General features: G+C 49.7%; 8 protein-coding genes across 8 annotated transcripts; 5 read left to right on the top strand and 3 right to left on the bottom strand.

Annotated features, from left to right (window-relative positions):
- Positions 1–156: 156 nt before the first annotated feature.
- On the bottom strand, positions 157–3,760 carry LTR84_010269 (uncharacterized protein; the record flags this gene model as incomplete). The annotated part of the gene is made up of 2 exons (XM_064853806.1): positions 157–3,297; positions 3,755–3,760. The coding sequence occupies 2 exons, from the start codon at positions 3,758–3,760 to the stop codon at positions 157–159; spliced, it is 3,147 nt and encodes a 1,048-aa protein (XP_064700541.1).
- A 738-nt stretch (positions 3,761–4,498) lies between these two features.
- On the bottom strand, positions 4,499–5,229 carry LTR84_010268 (uncharacterized protein; the record flags this gene model as incomplete). The annotated part of the gene is made up of 2 exons (XM_064853805.1): positions 4,499–4,957; positions 5,011–5,229. The coding sequence occupies 2 exons, from the start codon at positions 5,227–5,229 to the stop codon at positions 4,499–4,501; spliced, it is 678 nt and encodes a 225-aa protein (XP_064700540.1).
- Positions 5,230–6,669: 1,440 nt separating this feature from the next.
- Positions 6,670–8,135, top strand: VPS26 (Vacuolar protein sorting-associated protein 26; the record flags this gene model as incomplete). The annotated part of the gene is made up of 5 exons (XM_064853804.1): positions 6,670–6,889; positions 6,950–7,422; positions 7,482–7,506; positions 7,583–7,699; positions 8,002–8,135. 5 exons carry the CDS (start codon positions 6,670–6,672, stop codon positions 8,133–8,135), a joined length of 969 nt encoding a protein of 322 aa, XP_064700539.1.
- Positions 8,136–9,125: 990 nt separating this feature from the next.
- LTR84_010266 (uncharacterized protein) lies at positions 9,126–14,342 on the bottom strand (the record flags this gene model as incomplete). Its single annotated transcript, XM_064853803.1, has 1 exon — positions 9,126–14,342. One exon carries the CDS (start codon positions 14,340–14,342, stop codon positions 9,126–9,128), a length of 5,217 nt encoding a protein of 1,738 aa, XP_064700538.1.
- Positions 14,343–14,779: 437 nt separating this feature from the next.
- On the top strand, positions 14,780–15,414 carry SPM2 (Ubiquitin-conjugating enzyme spm2; the record flags this gene model as incomplete). Its single annotated transcript, XM_064853802.1, has 5 exons — positions 14,780–14,852; positions 14,908–14,987; positions 15,049–15,174; positions 15,223–15,302; positions 15,354–15,414. The coding sequence occupies 5 exons, from the start codon at positions 14,780–14,782 to the stop codon at positions 15,412–15,414; spliced, it is 420 nt and encodes a 139-aa protein (XP_064700537.1).
- A 450-nt stretch (positions 15,415–15,864) lies between these two features.
- LTR84_010264 (uncharacterized protein) lies at positions 15,865–16,937 on the top strand (the record flags this gene model as incomplete). Its single annotated transcript, XM_064853801.1, has 2 exons — positions 15,865–15,913; positions 15,964–16,937. 2 exons carry the CDS (start codon positions 15,865–15,867, stop codon positions 16,935–16,937), a joined length of 1,023 nt encoding a protein of 340 aa, XP_064700536.1.
- Positions 16,938–17,274: 337 nt separating this feature from the next.
- On the top strand, positions 17,275–18,897 carry LTR84_010263 (uncharacterized protein; the record flags this gene model as incomplete). Its single annotated transcript, XM_064853800.1, has 1 exon — positions 17,275–18,897. The coding sequence occupies one exon, from the start codon at positions 17,275–17,277 to the stop codon at positions 18,895–18,897; it is 1,623 nt and encodes a 540-aa protein (XP_064700535.1).
- An 892-nt stretch (positions 18,898–19,789) lies between these two features.
- Positions 19,790–21,883, top strand: LTR84_010262 (uncharacterized protein; the record flags this gene model as incomplete). The annotated part of the gene is made up of 1 exon (XM_064853799.1): positions 19,790–21,883. One exon carries the CDS (start codon positions 19,790–19,792, stop codon positions 21,881–21,883), a length of 2,094 nt encoding a protein of 697 aa, XP_064700534.1.
- Between the last annotated feature and the right edge of the window lie 639 nt (positions 21,884–22,522).

Genomic DNA, 22,522 nt, shown 5'->3' with positions numbered 1-22,522 from the left:
TCTTTGTCAGACGCTTTGTCGGACACGTCTGCTGCCCCAGTCATGAGATGGGGAATCGTTGGGGAATCTACACCAATCGTACACACAAGGTGGTGGAATCAGTCCAAAGTCCAAAAGCTTTTGGTTGAAAAGAAAATTATTCCAGTATTTATGGAATTATAAATTATAGAATGACATACCAAGACCTGTTCCTTCTTGACTGTTGTGCCCGTCGACTTTAACGTCAGGCAGCTGGGGTGGGTCTTCGTTCTTGGGTGTATCCTTTGCTGGTATTGGTGGAGGAGCAGGGGAAGCATCTCCTTTCTCGTGCTCGGGAGTTAGAACCTTCTCCTCAGCTGCATCTTGGAAAGCCGCTTCACCTTCCTGAGAAGTATCATTTTCCGGATCGTGGTGGTCGAGATTCGTCTCGGACGCTTCAGCCGTAGCGGCAGCGGCGGCAGCTGCGGCAGCATCGGCTCGTTTCTTCTCCAGCTCTGCTGCACGAGCTGCCTGGCGCTCAAAATTTTCTTTCCTAGCTTGCTCGTCTTTCAACTTGCGTCGGCGCTCAACCTCGTCCATACCACCTGTTTTCTTGAGTTTGCCTTCTTCCACAAACGTTTCTACCTCACGTTGAAACTCGCCAACTCGACGGGTTTCAAGCTCCCTTTGGCGTGCTTTCTCAGCTCGTTCGATAGCTTCCAGGCGATTTTCATGATTGGGCTGTAGTGCTCGTACTTCATCCAGCACCCCAGTCTTAGCCTCGTGGGGATCGACAAGAGTGTCGAATGCTAAGCTTTTGGAAGGATTACGTCCGATGGTTCCAGCAGCCTGTAGGTTTTGCTGTTTAGTAGCTTCCTCGACCAGTTTGAATACACTGGTGATGTCTTCAAGATCACCGTCCAGATCATTCATTAATTCATCCTGCTGGGTCAGGTCATCTCTCTCCATCATCACCACTTGCAATTCCTGCTCCCAAATCTTGGTCCAGATTGGTTTTTCACGTTTCACATAATCCTTGACCTTTGCAAGCTGTTTAGCAGTTGCACTGATATCCTTGCTGATGTCCTCAAGCACTCGTGGTAGAGGTCTGACCCCACGTGTTACAACATCTTTGCGTAATTCTTCCACGACATCGGACAAATCATCAACCCGATTGACCAGGGCTTCTGAATCGGTAGACAGCGTTTTCTTTCCTTTGTTGATATGATCACGACCTGCATCGCCTTTGAAAGAAGCATTTGCAGCATCTGTGGCGGCTGATTTGACCGAGGTTGCTTTGGCTTTGATCTCGATCATCGAAGCTGCAAAATCTGAAGACATGGTTGAGTATGTTTGTCGCAAGACTGCAATTTCCCGGCGAAGGCTTTGAATTTCTTGGAGAGATGAATCCGAGCTGGTGCTCAATTTGAAGCTCCCGGGCGCGAGAGTGGGTGTTCTTGATGTTGGCTGACTGGGTACAGCGGACATACGGGCCATCTCTTTGGAAGTCTCCAGCTGCCGATCCGAGAACCTTTGCATCAAAGTGCCTTGCCCTTCCAGCAATTGTTTTACACCCTCGAGGGTTTTGGAAAGTCCACCAATGCCTTCATCGATATGCTTCCTGACCTCATCCAAATCCTCGACATTCAACACGAGGACACATCTGTCCTTAACATCAGTCAAATCCTCGAGCTCATGCCTGACCCCAGAAACAGGGTCTTGAATGTAGATCTCTGGAAGATCTACACCGTTGTGCTGGTTGTTCCATGCAAACTTCTCAATGAATGCCAATTGCAATCGAGGGATTGTTAGTTCTTCGTACCCATCTGCAAGCACAAACTTCTTGATCTTGCTCCGATACTGTAAGAACAAAGTCAACTCCTTTCCCTGTGGGGGGGATGAATCTAAGGTAATAACCTGGGATTGAGGAGGTGTGACATTTTCCCTGGGTTGTCTTTGGACAGTCTCAGGGGTGCTTTCGTCTAGCATCTCAGCAGGTTCTTTACTCTCGTCAGGCTGAGAATAGGCAATTTCGGAGTCCAGTGTCGGCGCTCTGAGCAGTTCATCGGGGCCCGGACTGAGTGGTCCATTGACTGTTGCTCCAACCACAAGTTGCTCGGAACTACTATTTTCGCGCTTTCGAGGTTGAAGATACTCATCTGGTGTTTTGACAGTTGGGCTATCAAGGTTGATGGAATCCTGTGGTGGTTGGATACGTGGAGTTGCATCCAAAGACAATATAGGAGTTTCCTCTCGCTCCTCCGAGATTCGTTGTGGTGTTTTGATGGTTCCACTTCTGCTGGGAGAAGCATCTCCATGCCTTACAGATCTCGACCTTGATTGTTGGTAGGAGCTCCGTGATCGAACTGCGGTCATGGATTCCCGGACTTCTTTTCCACGATTTGGGATAGGAGAGTTTTGAGCGGAGGGAATCATAGGCACGCCATTGGGAGAAGTACCCAAATGCTTTTGTATCTGATATGCTGAGAACCTTCTTGAGGCTCGTCTTTCGAGATCACCACCACGCTGCAATCTGGCAAGTGCATCTGTTTGCTTCGGTGGAGGGGGAGGGGGGTGTGGAAATGCAATCGCAGGCATGCTAGGTGCTGCAGAAGGCGAATCTATATCATGAAATGGTGGTAACACAGGTATGTTCTGAGCTGTACTGCTGGACATCGTTGAAGAAGACTCGGACGGGGGGATGGCGCCAGCGGGTTCACGTCGAATTGAGTGTCGATTGATACCGGGCCGGTTAGAGAGCTGACCGGTTGAGGCATTGTTGGATGGAACAGGCGGTTGATCGACCGTTTGGATGGTGTCTTGTGGCGTTTGCGTAGCGCCTAGACTTGATGTGGTGCTTGGTATGTCCTCAAGCATATGAGTCAACCCTGTTTCATTGCTTCCAGTGGTAGAGACACTAGTCTGTCTAGGTTGACCGGCGGATGGCCTTGTTTGAGGAGCGGTGACTGCATCTTTGGTTGCCCGTCCCCTTAATCTGCTTTGCTTTCTCTTCAAGCCGTGTAAAAGATTGATGATTATGTCGCGAATGCGTGGCAGGTAATTGTCTAGTGCTTGTGGGGAAGCTGCTTGGCTTAGAGTATCCTCAAGGATACTCCGCAAGAGGTCAGGGACAGGACCAAGATCCGAGGTCTCGACACCGATGGAATTGAAAGCACGGCAGGCTAGATTAAATTCATAACCCAGGCGGACATAGACATCTGAGACCTCCTCCTCTTGTGCTTGACCACGGGACCATTGTGTCAGAGTTTCGAGGAGTTGTTTGGTGGCCACCAGGAGATGAGTGACGCTCTTTTCGATTTGAGAGATCTGTTTGTCCGGCTAATGATTGGATTGAAATTAGTGCTCATGGTGGATTGAAAGTGGAGGAGAACAACAAACATTTGTGGTACGGGAACGGCCTGAGCCAGAAGGAGACCTGACTTGGGATCCCGAGAGCGAGGTAGATGGAGGCTGAGATGACATGGCATCAGAGAGATTCTGTTGTCTCCGTTGCGACGGGGTTGGACGCTGAGCTGAGGAGGACGACTGCATCACGGTACGGGGGGAAATCAACTCGGTCAGCGAGGCATGTTATGGACGATGGGGGAGCGACCTCTGCTCTATACAAAGAGACTGCATAGGCAACTGCGGCCGGTCGCGTTGGAAGATGTGTTTGTTGAACAATTAAAGTTCAGGTCCAGGATGTGAAGACTGGTAGTGTAGCTTTTGAGGATCGGGATTGAGGAGCCTGAGAGGCGCGCATGGGATGGGGGAATAACCATTTTGGGGAAAGTACAGCCATTATTGCGACTGCCACTGCCGCTGCAACTGCAAGGGTCGCCAAGAACACATTTCAGTGAAGGAAGGGACAACTTTACTGTCAACTGTTTCCATTTCTCAAGTTATACACGCGACAGCTGGCTCTGACTCAGACCTACAAGTCAGGTCCTACTCGTCTATTAATATTCTGCATTACCGCAAATTCAAACTCTATATTTGTCCAACGACCATGTACAATAAAGTTCATATCCTAAAGTTCATCCGAACACTACGTGCTCCTCCTCCCTGGGCTGACATCCTCGGACCAACAACCTGGAACTACGTGTCCAACGCTTAGTACCCAATACACATCTTGTTCACGTGGTCGAATACTCAGTACAGCCAGTACATCATATGCCCAATGGGGTTGGTATTGGGATTGGTGTATGTTTTCTTCATTGTCTCGATAGCCTCAACCATTCAGAGTAAAGTATACTGTACTCGTAACGTTATCCATGCAGTTTACCACTGTTCCATCCAGTCATAGGTTCGTTTCTCAACTTCGAATCTCCATGACCACCTTGGTATGAATCCACGTCCAGCGCCGGGAATTCCACCTTCCGCCAATAATCATACATCTGTGGCGTCCTGTCGCCGTCCATTTAGGAACCATGATTGCAGTACCACCCCAGCGCCGATGCTTAATTGAAATACTTCCACGTATGTTGCCCGAAAAGTCGCCAGATTTTAGATTTTTGTCTTGATTCCATCAAATCAAAGTCTAGTCGGTGGCAGCGCCGTTGACTTGTTCATATTCTTTGAGCTTTTGTCGCACCAAGGCGAGTGCATTTCTCTGCACCTCTTCCTTGTCATTCCTCACGTCCACACGAAGGACGTCCCATTCCTGGTCTTCCTCGGGTTCCTCCAAAGCCACCATCTGGCTATGCACCATGCCCTCCTTCATATAATGTCCCACCCGTTCCTTGACACGTTGTTGTAAGGTGACCTCATCAACCTTGAGGTAGATGAAATGTACCTGCACGGAAGGATGTTCGTAGTTGGCCACTCGAATGACATCTCGGTACTTGTGTTTGAGGGCAGAGCAGGTGACAATGACCGAGTTACTGGTTTGAAGTTGTTTGATGGCTTCTTCTCTTAACGTGATCAACCAATCCCAGCGATCAGCATCGGTGAGAGGCTGTCCGGAGGCCATTTTCTGCTTGTTGCTTACCGGATGGAACTGCCAATCTTTGTAAGTACAGTTGAGAAATGTTGAGGCCCAAGGTTACATACATCATCGCCTTCAATATAGGGCAATCCCAGGGTTCCGGCAAGATGTTGAGCAACGGTAGTTTTGCCACATCCGGCAGGACCGGTGACGATCCAGATGTGTTCGACATGATCAGGTTCAGACTCCATATTCCTAGAATTGGCCCGGGGAGATGGTGTGGCTACCCGGAATGGATAGCGGAGAGTAGTGTAAGGTCGTGAAGAGCGTTCTGCAGACAGCATGGTTGGAAGTTTATTCGAGGTGTGGGAATGATGTCACGGTTGATATAAAGGACGACCCGAAGCAGGGGGTAGCCACACGATCAGGGAGGAGATCAGGAACAAACGCCGTTCGTTCACAGTAGCATTGGGACAAACAAACGAGCACAGTGTCGGGCGTGGATGCAAGTGATGGGAAGAAGAATGGGAAGAACAAGAAGACGAAGAATGGACTCACGACTCGGCTTTTAGATGCGGAGGCTCAGCCTCTACGCGATGCAACAGATCTGAGGGGCAAAAAGGGTCAAACCCAACAGTTTGAGCGACTGTGTGATGTCTGCGTGACTCTGACCATCTAGGAAAGAAACAGGCTGACTGGTGCACCCGCGGGATTGGGAGCAGTGACCAGGAAGCAGCGATACCCCACACTAGTGAAAGCCAGTGACGGGGACGGCGGATGCAGTGGACATGCGCAATGCAATTTTTGGCATGCAAAGGACTCGACGAATCATGCCGAGTCAGGCACCAGGAAAATGCGGGCGGAACAGCGGTGGAAGCAATTGCAAAGGAGCGGGCAGCGAGTGAAATCGAGGCCAAGTCAATCCCAGACGACTTCCGAACAAGATTGCGGGGGGCTGCAGGAGGGAGCCCTGCTGCCCTGCTGCCCTGGGCCTGGAGACTTTCTGCCATGCGCCGCGGCATCCCAGATCGGCCATCGGGCCCCCCTCTTGGTTTCGGCGGTGACTGCAGTGGTGACGAGCTGGCGGGTGCTCTTGCATGTTTTGTTCTTCTTCGGCATTTGCTGTGGCTGAAGCTCAGTTGACACTGCGGATCATCGTTCTTCCATTAGCCGATCGGTGGCCACGTGTTTTCAAGTTTCAATAACCTCACCTTGCATTTCATAGGTACCCAAGTCCAGAGCTGCAGATTGGAGAAATCAGAATTAGAGAGATCAAGTCCCGTCTCGTATCACTCTCGTGGTCATTCTTTGTCTTTATCGCACGAGGAGCGATCTCGATGATATCTGGCATTAGATGAAGAGCAGCATCACTCAGCGCGTGGGGGTCCAATATGAACCCAGAGAACACCCCGTTCAGATAGCTTGAGCCTCACCATCTGCACTGAGGGCACCTGAATTGGTTATGCGATCTACCATGGGTAGCATGGATCGAACCATACCTTACCTTTCTCGTCAGCCGCGTGCGAGTCTTCAGCCTGAGGATTTAGGACCTTATCGGGATTTCTGGGGAAGGAACAGAGCAGAAGCTTGGCATCAAATGGGCGCAGCCTGCTCTCACCTGCGCTTGCACTTCCTCCGCAAGCACCATTAGGAATTTGCCCAATACCAGTAATCCTACCTCTGCTATCTATCAATTCACCCACCATTAACCCTCCATGATTAAATCCATCGGAATCGCATAAACAAACACTCCCCTGCGCGCCCAACTTTCCCTCTCCAACAACATGTCATCATTCTTCTTCTCCACCCCCGTTGACATCGACATCGTCCTTGAAGACACCGATGGTCGACAGACTGTTGATGTCAAGCTCGACAAGAATCGAAGGGAGAAGGCGCCTTTGTACTTTGATGGGGAATCCGTGAAAGGAGCTGTGACAATTAGACCTAAAGATGGAAGACGGTTAGAACATACTGGAATCAAGGTCCAGTTTATCGGCTTGATCGGTATGCTTACTGTCAACTCTACATGATCACCAATTGCATTCTCTGACCTCTCCTTCTTAGAAATGTTCTTTGATCGAGGTAACCACTACGAGTTTCTGTCCCTTGGTCAAGAGCTAGCTGCGCCTGGCGAACTTCAGCACCCCCAGACCTTCCCATTCAATTTCAAAAATGTCGAGAAGCAATACGAGTCATACCAGGGCATCAATGTCAAGTTACGCTACTTCGTCAGAGTCACGGTCTCGAGACGGATGGCGGATGTGATTCGGGAAAAGGACATTTGGGTCTACTCGTATCGGATACCCCCGGAGACAAACAGTTCCATCAAAATGGACGTAGGTATCGAGGACTGTTTACATATAGAGTTCGAATACTCCAAGAGCAAATACCACCTCAAAGATGTGATTGTTGGTCGGATATACTTCTTGTTGGTCAGGTTGAAGATCAAACACATGGAGTTGTCCATCATTCGACGGGAAACCACTGGTGTGGCGCCAAACCAATACAATGAGAGCGAGACGTTGGTAAGATTCGAGGTACGTTTCACTTCTATCTTCCACAAATACTGTATTGTGTAACAAACTAACACTCCCAGATCATGGATGGCTCACCCTCACGAGGTACGTGTCACTTTCGAAATGGCAGGAGAATGATGTTGACCTGGCTCTGGGTATTGTACACTGACACGATGAACAGGAGAAACCATCCCCATCCGCTTGTTCCTGGGAGGCTTTGACTTGACGCCGACTTTCCGAGAAGTCAACAAGAAATACTCCACAAGGTATTACTTGAGCTTAGTCCTCATTGATGAAGGTAAGTTCGGATATCATATCCAAACTACGCACAAGCCACATTTCACTGTCGTTGACCCCCAAATGTGGCTGCAAAACCCCCATTCATCCATCCTAAGCAATTCACCACCTCCCCCACGAGACTCGGACCAGAGTCGGTTCCACTTCGGAGCAACTCACCCCGTGCCTGAAATATTCCATTTCTCGGTCGGTTCACTTCTCGGTGCTCTCGGTGTAGACCCGTGCATGGCGCTCTCACAGCAAACAATCCACTGAACTTTTGATGTCTGTTCGCTAATATTACATTTTTCCTCCGACATACAGATGCTCGCCGATATTTCAAACAATCCGAGATTGTATTGTACCGGCAAGCACCAGAGACGGCACAGCAGTTGGCCATTGACAACCCAGGAATTGGCGGCAAGCCACCAACCCAGCCTATTCTCACACCTGCATAAACACTACTACCGGATCACAAGCCTTGGACCTGGAGTTAGATTTTGTTAGTCAGACATATAGCGATAATGACTGTATCAGGCAATCTTCGGCGTGTCCCGCGCTGAAACATTGTTGCCTCCCCGAAGAAATTTCACCTTTCCGACGTTCAATGTATCTCCTATGACTTGGAAATCGTGACATGCACGTGCTGTAGCCAACTCGCGTTGCCCCAGTCGGCCATTCCGGTTCAGTAGTCATCATTCGCACAAACATCCGAACATGGCGGTGAATCGATTTCCATCTCAACGTATCTGAAGAGCCATGTTTGGAATGTTGAGCGGGGTCATCACGACTCGAACGTGGGAGGGGGAGCCTTGGTGTTCAAGTCGCATCCAACAACTTCGGGGAGCATCCGATGACCACCCAGTGTATGTACGAGTCGCTGAGGGGAATTCCCTTTCGAACGGCAGCCATCTCACTATTATTGGAGGAAAAGATTTCTTCCATTTGGGCACCTATATTCGTCCACCGGGTGTTTTATTCTAGGCTACCTTGTCTGTCTGTCTGTTTGTCTCCCCGTCTCTCTGGCCGGCTGGCGATACGACGAGGCTTGGAAGTGCGTTTGTCGGAAAACACTCACAGAAATGCAGAGTAGAAGACGGGGTTGATTTTGGATATGGAGTAGATGTGGAGGCTCAGAACCTCAGCCTTATATACTCACTCCTACTTTCGGAGGATGAGTTCAAAAGCTTCAGGTACGGAGTTCTGTGACGTGTGAGACTGCTTGTGAATTTTGCAAAGTGTCTGTCCGTCTATGCTTTGGCACTTCGTGTGAGATTGTCTCAAGTTGTCTCAAGTTCTCCTAGAGAGGACTTACGGTAAGATCAGACGACATTGTATACAACTTCGTAGGTACTATCACAGACCGACCGACCACATCCGCCTCCTTTTCTGATGCGGCTAAGTGAGATGGAAGCAAACGAAATCACATACAATATAGGTGTGGAAGCCTAGACACCTCCCCAAGCTTCACCAACGACCTCGCTCCACTGACTGATCGCCGCGTCAACGGCTCTTCCCGGCTCATCAGCCTGCCATGCGCCTTCACCCTTTAGTCGTGGAAGCCCTCGCCAGAAAATCGACACACGCAGGAGGAACTGGTACAGGATGCGGAGGTGTTCTTTACCATCGTCGCTGGACTCGTCATAATTGTCTTGGTCACCATCATCATCATAATTTTTGCTGGGATCAATTGAGGCAGTGATTTTGGCAAATGCACGCCCATCGCTTCTGAGTTGCACAAATTTAGTGAGCACAGTTTGTAGTTCTGCTTGTTGTGGTAGAGGTGGCGGTGTGAGCCCACGCAGTCGCTGATCAGACATCAAAGTCTTTAAGGGAAGTACGACACGGAGGAGTAAGTACGGAGACGCATTCTGAGCTAGGTGGAGCGCAAATGGAGAGTTTCTTCCATCAAGATCGCCTTCGTCATTGAATGAGCTTTCTCCTCGCGGTTGGCGAGTTACAAGGTCGAATAGTGCATTGAGCGCTGCATAGCATATTCGTCTTCGCACCGCAAACACAGGTCTATGAACACTTCCAGGTCGCGGGTCGGTAAGACCCTTGAGAGGGTCGTTTTCAAGGTCGACAGGAATGTCGGAGAACCATGGTTTCGCCAGTAGAGAAGCATTGAAGATTGTGATGGCATATTTCCGGCACGAAGATTGATCAACTGAAGATTGCTGGAACAGGGTGACGATGCAATCGTGGAGGCGTTGAAACTGTTCAATGTCGAACGTTTCGTCTTCCACTAGAATTTCTTGTTTCTGCTTTATTGGACCCTTCGATAGGCCCTCGGAAGCCAGGATTTGGCGAGTTAGGGGAATAAGCGACTCAGCTGTTCTACCAATATGTATCTGAGCCGTCGTCTTGCGCGCTTTCTGACATTCTTTGGTGGTTGCCTCCAACATCACAATTGCTGTGGTGGTGGCATTTTTCCACAGAGGAGCATCGTTATTACTTGGAAAATCCGTGTATTTTGTACTTATCAAAGCAGACAGGACAATGAAAGCCTCTTCTATCAGCTGCTGGTCCATGAATGTCTGTCCTTGCGAGCACTCCAAAATGATGAATCGGACAATGTCCAAGCATGCGGAAGCAAATGCGATGAATGTAGGTCGTTGCATGGATTTCATAATCGCCGGCTTTTTGGTCGCATTGACTCTTCCATTCTCGATCAACAAAATGGAGCGCAGTAAATCCAAAAGGTATTTGAAGTAATTATCCACCGTTCCCTTAAGTAGTGTTTTCAGTATTGAAAGACATTCCAGCACTTCTTTTTGTTCTGTAGATGGAATTTTGACATCACTCGTGTATGGAGGATGACGGGCAGAGATGACAGTCTGTCTAATGGCAATACTGAGCAAGTCTTGGACACGATCTCCATCGAGATCGAACTTTTGAACAGCAGAGGGACATGTTCTGTATGCTTGTACAAACATTTTGGCGTGCGCTGTAACCGCAGCCTGATTTGGATTCTGGTCTTCTGTTCCCTGGATATCGGCAGGGTGATGGGTACTCCATATTCGCAATGCCGGGGAAAGGAGAGCGTGATCAAATTCTCCAAGCACTGGTAGTGAAGATAACAATTGATCGATATCTGAAAATGCCAATGATGACGCTTTCAGAGACCGTGTGTCAATGATAGCTTCAAAGACGTCCATCAAGCAACCCCAAGTTTTGGCAAAAGTTCCATGCTTGGAAATGACATTCAGGTTTTGAATTATAATCAACGTGATTCCCTCAATCAGTTGTGCAACAGAAGACATCCAATCTTCTTGATTGTGTTTTTCATCTTGTAGTTGGTCGAGCGAGACGGAAATAGTACCCAGTACTCCATTTACAAGGACCGTTGACCATGCACCTGGGGAGAGACTGTCACTAGAAGCCTCGAGTGTCTTTAACAACACCCTGGTGGCAGCATTCCGTACATCGCCTCGATCGTTGTTGCAGAGTTGGAGAAGCTCTGACACCGTGATGGACCACAGTTGCTCCGCCCCATCAGCAGTTGGTAACGAATTGACCTCACCTTTGTTGGTGTCATCCAGAGGTAGATATGCCGACTCGATTGTTTCTAGTCTTGTCAGGGTCTGGGATGCTAGACTCCATAATAGAGTGGTGCTGGTGAGTGCCACATTCATGTCGAAATCTTGAGAACCAAATTCTCGGAGTAGCCGAGCCAATTTTGCCAAAGACTCCACCGACAGGACGCTGAGAAAGTCAGACGTAATCAATTGAATCGACCTGAATCCCACACGCAAGATCTGAGCATTCTTTTCTCTTAGCTCGGTCAAGTCTGGAGGGCCATTTGATACAAGCTCCTGTTCAAGTTCTAGTCTTGCAAATGACAAAGACAAGGTGTCAAGAGCAATCGGCCAGCTCTCGCTTAGCGAGTCTCCACTGTGACTGAGCATGCTTTCAAGCGCATCAAGTAGCCGTTTGTGAATTTCGTATTCAACGTCATCCCCGTTTTGCAAGTCGGAAGCGTTTAATACCTGGAGTTGCTTCAGTAGCGCTTGGAGGCACCAAGCTCGAACTATATCCGGATCTTCTACCTTGTGATTGGCATCATCAAGTAGCTTGACAGTTTCCATGGCTATCAAGTCGACGATACTTGCTGATTGGATGCGATGGCTATCAGATACCGCGTTATTCTGACAAAGTTTTAGCAAACGAGAAGTGATTAAATCCCAAGATTGTTCATCTTCCAGAGGCTGGGTGAAACGATGGAGATTGATACGAGAGATCTCACTGGTCTTGTTCAACACAAAGCCCGTCTCCATATCCAATGTCTTGGATTTGGTCCACAATCCAGAAACGCTCCTCGAGGAATGATGGGTAGGTCGGGACAGATCAAGTTTGCTTTTGGAAAGAGGTGAAGAAATCATTTCTCGATTTGGTCCTGGGCTGCTTTCACGCTCGTTTTCACCGAGCAGCCGAAACAATGCATTTATAACATTCGCAAATGATGTAGCATGGTATCCACGGGTACTCTCGAGCATACGCTTGGTTGCTGCCTGTACAGAGGCAATTTCACTTGCCAATGTAGTCTGGCTTTCGTGACCAGTTGATCCAATCTTGGGGGTTCCAGCTTGAGAGCCTGTGGCTAGTGTGGGTATTGCGATCAATGCCTCAACCTGCTGCATGGTTTCGATCAGAATAAACCAAGCCCCTTGCTCCAAAGTAGGTCCAAGCGCGATGCCCAAATTTAGTAAGGCTCTCAGACAGAGAAGGTGCCGCACATTAAGAGGCGAGCTTCCGCTTGGGAATACAGCCGGTGGGTGATTCTCCCGAGGAGACTTAAGGCCATCAAGTTGTTCTTCAATCTCCTCAAGGCTGGTGGATTTGGGAGCTTTCGAACTTTGATAGGCAGCAATGACGCTGCTAGCATTTGCAGGAATCGATGCTTTAGCTAGAGTGGTGAGTAGAGCATCACGAGGTGTGGAGAGTTCTAGGACACCAGAAACCTGGGCAAGCTTTTGTACAGATCGGATGAGTATATGGTAGAACTCTGAGTCCAGTGCGGAGTTCAAGAAAGTTGAACAAGTAGCAAGTGCAGCTGGCCAGAAAGCCTCGACCATTGTAGCGCAGAGTTGGATTTGGGCGAGAGATGGGTGCTTCGACAGTTGCAAGGGATTGACAAGTCGCTGGTACTTTTGAGAGGAAGTGGCAGACCTTTGGGGTTTGCGCGGCTGTTCATCCTCATTGGGATCGGCTGCCATACTGTTTCTTCGGGCTTCCTCGCCAGAGCCACGACGAGCCGAACGACTTGGGACGCTTAATGGCATAACGAACTTCGAAACACCATCACAGAAGGATGCTGTGCACTCCAGAACCAGGGCGTACACGTATGTGCTAGGAAGAGCAGGAGGCGCTTGTCTGTCAGGCTGTCTCATTAATGGAGTATTCAACACACTCCATTCCGTACTCAAACCAGTTGTTGTTAAGTCTGCCGAAGACACGGAAGTGATGGCACCACCAAGGCCTTGCGCTTCGATCGAGGCTATTTCATCGCCCCTCAGATCATTTCCACGGTGTATGGGAATAGTTGACTGCCGCCCAAGGCCAATCAAGGAAGGATCCTCTGCTGCAATCCTAACGAATGAAGCCATCAAGAGACCGATGATCTTTGAGTCACCAGCGGTATCGAACAACTCGAAAAGCTTTCTCAACGTGCCAAAATCTGCAAAGATCTCGCGAAAGAATTCCATACAGAGAGCTCGCTTCCAGAGATTGTTGGCATCCTTCTCAAGAGCGTGAATAAGTGAGGTCACGACAGGTTGCAGCTGCTCCTGAAATAGCTCCGCGGCTGCTTGAAGCAGGATAAGGAGAATAGCCACGGCTCGAACGATGGTGCCGAAGCCATCCTTGCGATTGATCTGTCTTGAAAGGCCTGGAAAGAGATGGTCACGGCAAGTCTGTATCAATCCAAGTTGTGACACAATCCATGCAGTATGGCTTGATAATATGGTCTGGAGGGTTTCAAGTAAAAACTCGGGAGACAAAGCCTCCAGCCTGACGAAACTTGGTGCTTGATGATTGAGCAGTAGACATAGATCATCAAAGAGTCGTACGGCATCGCCGTATCCGTCTGTTTGCTGGTTAGATCGATCCTCGCTCTCGCTATCACTTGGCGAGTGGGGTGGTTGAGTTTTAGCGCCATGGTCAAAGACACTGTTGACAAGCTGTTGAAATGTCGCAGCAGCTGTGTTGCTTACAATTGCTGTTCTACTGGCTTGCAGTGCCACACAAATCTCCAGTATTTTCGCAAGGAGATCGCCATAGATGTCAGAGGCATATAACTGTAGTAAAGACGGTAATGTCTGCAGAATCTTGAGCTGGGGCTCGTAGCCAGAGTTGACAGCCTCGCCAAAGGCATCCAGGAGATCCTGTAGCCGTGAGCGGGGGATGGCTCTACTAGCAGTTAAGCGCTGCAAACACACTGTGCCACTACTGACCAGTTTGATATTTTTGGTCTTGCAGGCTAAAATGAAAGGATTGATGAAGTCGGTGCGGCGAACTAGGTCGCCAGCCAATTGGGTCTCAGATGTCACCGATATGGCTCTGAGGTCAGCAAGGGACTGTTCGGCGGCAGAACGAACATCGCTGTGCTTGCGCTTGGAGTCCGAGATCAGGCTCGTCAACTCCGACTGGAGAAATGCCTGAGTCATGTCTGCTGGAGTATTTCATCATGAAGAGACGAGGTAGACAACATGACAAAATGAGTATGATCGACCTCGATAGGAATGTAGAACGACGACCTGGAGCGGATATACCTCTGGAGTGAGGTATTGAAGGGCAAGGGTGTCCTCATTGACTTGGATGGGAAGGAGGTCTATGCCAAGGCTGCCTCTTTGGTGGGACTGGCAGGCGCGACCGTGGCTGACAAGGCTGTGACTTGCCCAGTGTGGCGGCACCTGCGCGCGTGCCAGCTTGTGCCCGTGTTGGCTTCAAGTAAAGTTGCCCCTCTCGATTTCTTGCCGACTTCAACCAACCTGGTCTTCCTATCCACCCATTTCTTCCAAAGCCCAAGATTAACTTCGCTATCTCTCTTTCTACACCTCGCTTTCGGAATATTCACTCGAAGTACCAACCAAGCCTTGCCAACATGGGAGCAAAAGTCCCTCGTAATTTCCGACTTTTGGAGGAATTGGAGAAAGGCGAGAAGGGTTTGGGTGCAGGTAGGTCAATGTGCTTGCTCGCAATTGACAGATTTGAAGTCTGATACTTTGGCAGAGGCTTGTTCCTATGGATTGGCTGATGGCGACGACCTGATGATGACCAACTGGAATGGAACCATCCTTGGTCCCCCCCACGTAGGTTTTTCGGATTCCTTCTGCTACGAGGGAGCGAGCAGGCTGACAATTGATGCATCAGAGCGCACATGAGAACCGGATCTATAGTGTCAACATCCACTGCGGCGACACATACCCCGACCTCCCACCTACTATTCAGTTTGTCTCAAAAGTCAATCTTCCTTGCGTTGATCAAAAGACTGGAAAGGTTGACAATTGACATTATTTCAAGAGTGCGTTCTGACGTCTGTATCAGGTCGATCCATCCAAGTTACCTTGTCTTACCAACTGGAAAAGAGACTACACCATGGAGACAATTCTGATCGAGCTGAGAAGGTTGGTTCAACAATATCGAATACAGTCCATTATACTGATCCTGGGGCATAGATATATGGCTCTTCCCCAACACAAGAAGCTACCACAGCCACAAGAGGGTTCCACGTTCTAAGTCATAGGAGCACACGGTGAGCACGGTCATATTGCGCAGCGGATAGCGGTATACCAACATGATTCATGAAAGATCACGATGCATCCGAGGGCGTTTGAGTTATAGCTTGTGTGGGTTTGGCAGTACTTCTCGCAACAGGTGTCAGCAACGGGATCGAGCTCGTCAATAGCAGTGTCATTCTATATTCCGAATCTGGCTCAACGGCATTGTTTATTTGCCCTGAGCACTTGGTATTGTGGGTCCTTCTATCTCGTAGCCGAGAACCATACGAGTCATCGAGAAAGTCACGTGATCCATCTTTGCGTTAGACGTGCCGAAGATTGGAGATTCACGATCCCATCTTCAAATTACACTTAAACATGTGCTGGATCCCCGTTCCACGTCGATGATTCCCACATAGCCTCCAATTCAGTTCGAATCGTACCTAGGCATTGGACGAACAATGAGCGGATGCCACTCACGTTTGCCGCCAACAAGTCATATGCGCATAGGTTAGCCTGTATGTATCTGAAAATGCTCTTTCTTGCAGATAGCTAACTTCCAGCACAGGCCTTTCTCTCTACAAAGCCCTCCTCAAAGAATGCGCTAGTCTATCAGCGGGTGCTGGCATCAGCAAAAGCAATGGACTTTCATCTACCCTCCAATCATTAGTCCGTTATCGATTTAGACAGGACAAAAATCTCCTCTCAATAGCGGCCATTGGGAAGGGACTCGATGCAGGCAACGAATTCTTGCGGCTTCTACAGGCGTGTGTCGCAAGATCTGGCACTGCAATTGACAAACTCGAAGTGATACTGCAGTCAGCCATGTCACGGGCTGAGGCCACAGCAACCATCAAGGCAAGGAATGCCACCTTCTGGCAGGCAGCTTCTCCCAAGAGACTGCCACATATTGAACATATCCGCCGTGTGTCCCGGAAAGACCTTCAACGGCCCTCGCCAAACGGCCCTGCAATCTTCCTCCGTCCAAAACCACTGTCTGAAATCACCTGGCCAAGAAGAAAGGTGCCGCGTTATCTTATCACCAGTGGAATACCAGTTTTGAAGTACCCTGGCCCGCAACCAGTTTTGATAAACCGGATCATCAAACAGAAATGGCGGCGGAATTACAAATCTGTAGAAATGCTGGAGTCCTTGGAAGAAGCGCGAAACATGGCGGAACATGAGGATGTGTGGGACGACTTGGTTGAACGACATGTTAGCGATGAGAACAGAGGGTCTCCTGCCTCCCAAGGAAGCCATGTGGCAGATGAACGAATGACTGGCACTTGGCAGGATGCATATCATTTGTCGATTCGAAAGGTCGCGGCAACTCGTTACGGAAATGAACGAACAAATGCGGCCATGGGTGAAAAGCTATACAAAGTTTTGGTGGATGAACGGGAGTTGAAGGAGAAAGAACGGCGAGCTGCTAAACACGAACGGAGAATGGCAAGAAAACGTGCTCTAGGATATGTCAGCCTTTCGGCCGGTGTTGATGAGGGTGCTGTGCCTGTTGCAACCGAGACCGATGAGCTGAAGTGACTACTCCTATGTACAAACCCATGAAACGAAAAGAGAATCATTATCTTAAACAACTTTAAACAACTACTGCCACACCTGATGCAGAGCTAGATTGTAAATATAGAGCAGACTACTTGTGCTGGTGAAGACTCGGTGGTAGATTTACTGAATGATCTTGCGGCTAGGACCGGACGCCCGCCGTATGTGAACCTCATCAGGCAGTTGACACCATCCTTCCTACCGATCCTGCGCCCACCACCAACTCGATCGCCACCATGCCTTTATGACACTCCATGACCACCATAGACCATCCCGCCCTGGGCCAGCACTGCCAGAGGAGGAGGTGGAACTTGGAAACATGACCTCCTTGCACGACGACACAGCCGTAAACGCGCCCCTCATCACTGCCGACCACGGTGAAGGCCAAGGAGACAACCGCCGGGTCTCAACCTCGATACTCCAGTCTTCTGGCAACGCATTCGTCTGGGCTCTGACGCTCTCCGCCTGCGTCTCTGGCCTTCTTTTCGGCTTCGACACAGGCGTTATCAGTGGCACACTGGTGTCGATCGGAACCGACCTTTCCTCTCGCGAATTGACAAACCTCGACAAAGGTCTCATCACTTCTTGCACCAGTCTCTTTGCCTTGATTGCCAGCCCTGGCGCCGGAGTATTGGCGGACAAATGGGGTCGGAAGAATATTATACTATGTGCGGATGCACTGTTTACCCTGGGCGCATTGTGGCAGGCCTTTACAACATCAGTCTGGGGCATGATCTTTGGAAGAAGCATTGTGGGCCTGGCAATTGGAGGTGCAAGTCTGATTGTCCCCTTATACATATCTGAGCTCGCACCGGGCCATCTACGCGGCAGGCTGGTGACCGTGTCTTTACTGTTCATCACTGGTGGGCAAGTCATCGCATATGTGATAGGATGGCTCTTCTCAGCACGAGTTTCTGGCTGGCGTTGGATGGTCGGTCTAGGCGCCGTTCCTGCTCTTGCTCAGCTCATCATGCTGATGTTCATGCCGGAGACGCCTCGATACCTCGCCAAAGCACAGCGCGAGATGGAGGCTAAAGCTGTACTTGGGAAAGTGTATCGTGGCATGGTGCCAGACACTACTATTTTGGTCAATGAGGTGATGCTCGCCATCAAGAAGGAAATTCTCGAGGAGGAGGAAGCTCATGTCAACATCAAAAGCACCTCTAGCTCACGATTCTTTCCACCCACATTGCAGTCGCTTCTATTGCACCCACCACATGCCCGTGCTCTTACAATTGCATGCTCCCTGCAAGCCCTGCAACAGGCGTGTGGCTTCAATGTCTTGATGTATTTCTCAGCGACCATCTTTCAGATGCTTCGATTCGACTCTCCGACCCTTACATCTCTGAGTGTCGCAGGGACCAACTTCATTTTCACGATTGCAGCATTCCACCTGATCGACCGAATCGGGCGGCGCAAGATATTGTTGATTACTATTCCATTAATGGTGGTAGCATTACTTGCGTGCGCTGCAAGCTTTGTGTTTGTCAGGCTCCCAAATAGTCATCATTCTCGGGACGAGCCACCAAATGACGGCGCCGCCGGAAATGCTTCCCGCCTTCCAGCAATTTGTATCCTTCTTTCTATCCTTCTCTATGTCTCCACGTATGCGACAGGGCTAGGGGTTGTGCCATGGCAACAATCCGAATTGTTTCCTCTCAGCGTACGTTCAGTCGGATCGAGTTTGGCGACGGCCACGAACTGGGGATGTAACACAATCGTGGGCTTGACGTTCTTACCCATGATGGATCTCTTGACTCCGCAGTGGACATTTGTCTGCTATGCTGCCATTTGTGCGGTGGGTTGGTGCGTCATCTGGCGAATATATCCTGAGACCATGGGACTTGCACTGGAGGAAGTAGGAGATCTATTGCGGCATGGGTGGGGGATTAAGGAGAGCACGGATAGGCTGAAGCGGAGGACAATGGGTGGTGGAAGTTGACAGGGTCGATCTTGAAATAGGTAGTCTATACCACGTGAACGCTCCAACATCAAAGCATGTGTTCCCGAACGGTACCCAGCCGATATCGGAATAAACATGTGAGCACTGGAGACAGAACAACATGTCCGAGGCTTCTTTGATGCGTGTGAAAGTTTTCCATTCTGTCAGATGAGACAGAACCCCTGGCAAAGATTCCTCGCAAGGGTTTATACGTGAGGATACGACGATACGAAATATAAAATTATCTGATATCGATAGGACAGAATCCAGGTGATGAGTACTCCCAGATATCAAGCCGAGGCTCAAGTTTGATCACAAACATCCTGAATATCCAATTCGGATCGGAAACCGTGGTAGTCTCTAGATTGGTTTGCATGGGTCTGCATATGGCTCAGGGATCCAATAGAGCATGCCCGCTAGTACATCGGATAAGAGAAGGTGTTTTATCCTGTTTCGGAAGCAGATGGAGGCCAAAATTTTGTTCAGATGGTAGAAAGAAAAAACGAAGTCGGAGAGCCCGTGTATGCTTCTTGTCCCTTACGTACGGAGGAGGCTCTACCCAGGCTAAGCAGCCTGACTTTTCTCCCCAATGAGGCAATTACCGAGGCATCTGTCCCTCACGTGAGAAGCTGGCTGACACGGCAAGTCAAAACTGAACGACATCATCGCAGCTCAGACTCCGCTCCGCTACTAACCTCTCTCTATTCGCATCTGCCTCCCGACACCTCTGATTACTCTTACCCTGAATAGCCATCGACTCGGTAGAAACACGGAGTTTGTCGTCCTCTATATCACATCCAAGTTCCGTATCATAGTCTCTCCGTCTCTTTTCCTTTGTCCTCTCTCCCTCCACAACCATCCGTCTCCCCACCATCTCCCCACGTCCCTCAATATGCCTTCGAATCCTGAATGGGTCAAAGCCCTCAAGCCCTCTGGGCCCCAAGGCTCAGAGCTACTCGCACAAGAAAGAGCCAAATCAGATCTGAACGTTGATCAGCTCGCCGAGTTTATGTTCACCAAGGAGGTCTTACAACGGAACGAAAGAATCCTTAACATCCTTCTTGCGGAGCCCGTTTTCGACAAGTCACAGAATTACTTCAGAGGTCGAAATGCAAGGATAGAAGCTGCTTTGGCCCGAGGAAAAAGGCTACAACAGCTCCAAGTTCAACACAACTGGTCCAAGGATGAATTCGAGACTGCAAATAGTCTGATCAGTGAGCCTACCCCCTATGGCTTGCACGCCAGTATGTTCCTCGTCACCCTGCGCGAGCAAGGTACTCCTGAGCAGCACAAGTTGTTCCTGGAGAAAGCAGAAGCATACAAGATCATCGGATGCTATGCCCAGACCGAGCTCGGACACGGTTCCAACGTTAGAGGTCTCGAGACAACCGCCACCTGGAACGCCGACGACAAAACCTTCACCATCCACTCTCCTACATTGACTGCTTCCAAATGGTGGATCGGTTCTCTCGGAAAGACCGCCAACCATGCCGTAGTCATGGCACAGCTCTTCATTGCTGGCAAGAACTACGGCCCTCATCCATTTGTGGTCCCAATCAGAGACTTGAAGACCCACGAACCACTGCCAAACGTTCATGTTGGTGACATCGGCCCTAAGTTCGGATACAACACCATGGATAATGGCTTTTTGCTCTTCAAGAACGTCAAGATTCCTCATATCAATATGCTTGCCCGCTTTTCGTCCATCGAGCCCAAGACAAATAAATACGTCCGACCTTCGAACCCTTCTTTGATTTACGGCACCCTCACCTATATTCGAAGTCATATTGTCCTACAGTCAGGTTCAGTTCTCGCACGTGGTGTCACAATTGCAACCCGCTACTGTGCTGTCCGACGACAATTCCAAGACCGTGATGCCCCAGCCACTGAGACTGGTGAGAATCAAGTCTTAAATTATACTATGGTTCAAGTTCGATTGCTCCCTTTGCTCGCCGCAACCTATGCTCTCCATTTCACAGGTAGAGGTATGATTGCTTTGTACAATCAAAACCAACAGCGCATGAACAGCACAGCTGCTCCCGAATCAAGACGTGCTCCCGGACCCGAAGAATTGAATGCTGGAACCGACCTTCTTGCTGACCTACATGCTACAAGTTGCGCTCTGAAGGCTCTTGCCTCCACAACCGCCGCCGAGGGTCTTGAGGTCTGTCGCCGCGCATGCGGTGGTCATGGTTATTCGTCATTCTCTGGTATTGGTAGCTGGTATGCCGACTATCTCCCCACCGTCACCTGGGAGGGTGATAATTATATGCTCACCCAACAAGTGAGTCGCTACCTGTTGAAATCAGCTCGTGCTGTCCTCAAGGGCAATGCTGGTGACAACGATACCACCCGAATCCTCTCGGAATTCATTCGCCGTCGCGATATCGGTGCCGCTTTCGATGTGATTGGAAACGATGAAGATCTAGTAGCAGCATTCGCTTGGCGAGTCTCATTCCTCACATTCGAAGCGCTTCGTCACCGTGATGAAGACAAACAGTCATGGAACAGTCTCTTAGTCGACTTCTGGCGTCTATCCACGGCCCACGCTCAATACATGGTCGTCAAGAACTTCCATGAAGCTCTTAACGACCCAAATACTAAGAAGAGCGTTGATGCAGGCACAATTTCACTACTCCACAAGCTCTTCCGCCTTTATGCACTGAACACTCTCGAAAAGGAAGCCAGTGAATTCTACTCTTCTGCCGCCGTCACTGTACGCCAGATTACTCTTGCCCGCACCAAAGCCGTCATGACTCTGCTAGAAGAGATTCGCCCGCACGCCCTACGCCTGGTCGATGCCTGGAAATTCCCTGATTGGCAGCTCGACAGCTCTCTGGGCCGGTATGACGGAAAGGTCTATGAAGACATGTTCCACCGTGCCAGCGAGCTGAACCCTCTGAACTCGGTCGTCTTTGACCCGTACCCAGACTCGAAGGTTTTGTTCAAGAAAGACGAGAGACAGAACTTGCGAAGCAAATTGTAAATACTTATATATTCGCTTGGTGGCTTCAATTTTTCAATTGGCACTGTTATTGTCTGATATATAATGAGTGATCTGCTCGGTTCTGCATGCGCTGTACAGTGCGATTCATGGCTTTCTTGTGTGATGATACTGTCTCCGGATAGTGGGGACGTTTTCAGGTCTTGTTAAACGTCATGGACTCTCACGAGACCACTCCATTTGCAACAGGCAAATGAAGCAAAAGTACACTAGTTAGCATAGCAAGTCCATCGAAATACACATCGAACCCCACAGTCTAGCTAGCTAATTCGTTAGTGATGTGCCTCTCTTCCCTGGCTCCAGAATCAAACACCACTGCCTCCACCCACCAACCTCGACAACGTCTACATCTACCCACCCAAAATGCAAATAGATCTGTCTGGCATGCTCGCTCGACGTGACCAGCCAGATCGGGTTCCCCTCCGCTCTCGCCAGCTCGATCACAGGCTGCAGCAACGCGCGCACGGCGCCGGGGACGGCGACAGCCTTGCGCGGGTCGCGCGCCAAGAGCCCCAATTTCCAGTGCCTCTGGCCGTGCTTCGCCCATACTCTGGAGGTGTAGATAGGTGAGATCAGCCGGTCGAATTGCAATAGCATGCTGCTGGTGTTTGCGTGGTCAGG

The sequence above is a fragment of the Exophiala bonariae genome, assembly GCF_035927105.1.
Source record: "Exophiala bonariae strain CCFEE 5792 chromosome Unknown scaffold_41, whole genome shotgun sequence".
Lineage (NCBI taxonomy): Eukaryota > Fungi > Ascomycota > Eurotiomycetes > Chaetothyriales > Herpotrichiellaceae > Exophiala > Exophiala bonariae.
Note: the sequence above shows the minus strand (reverse complement) of the source record. Positions and strands in the feature narration are given on the sequence as shown.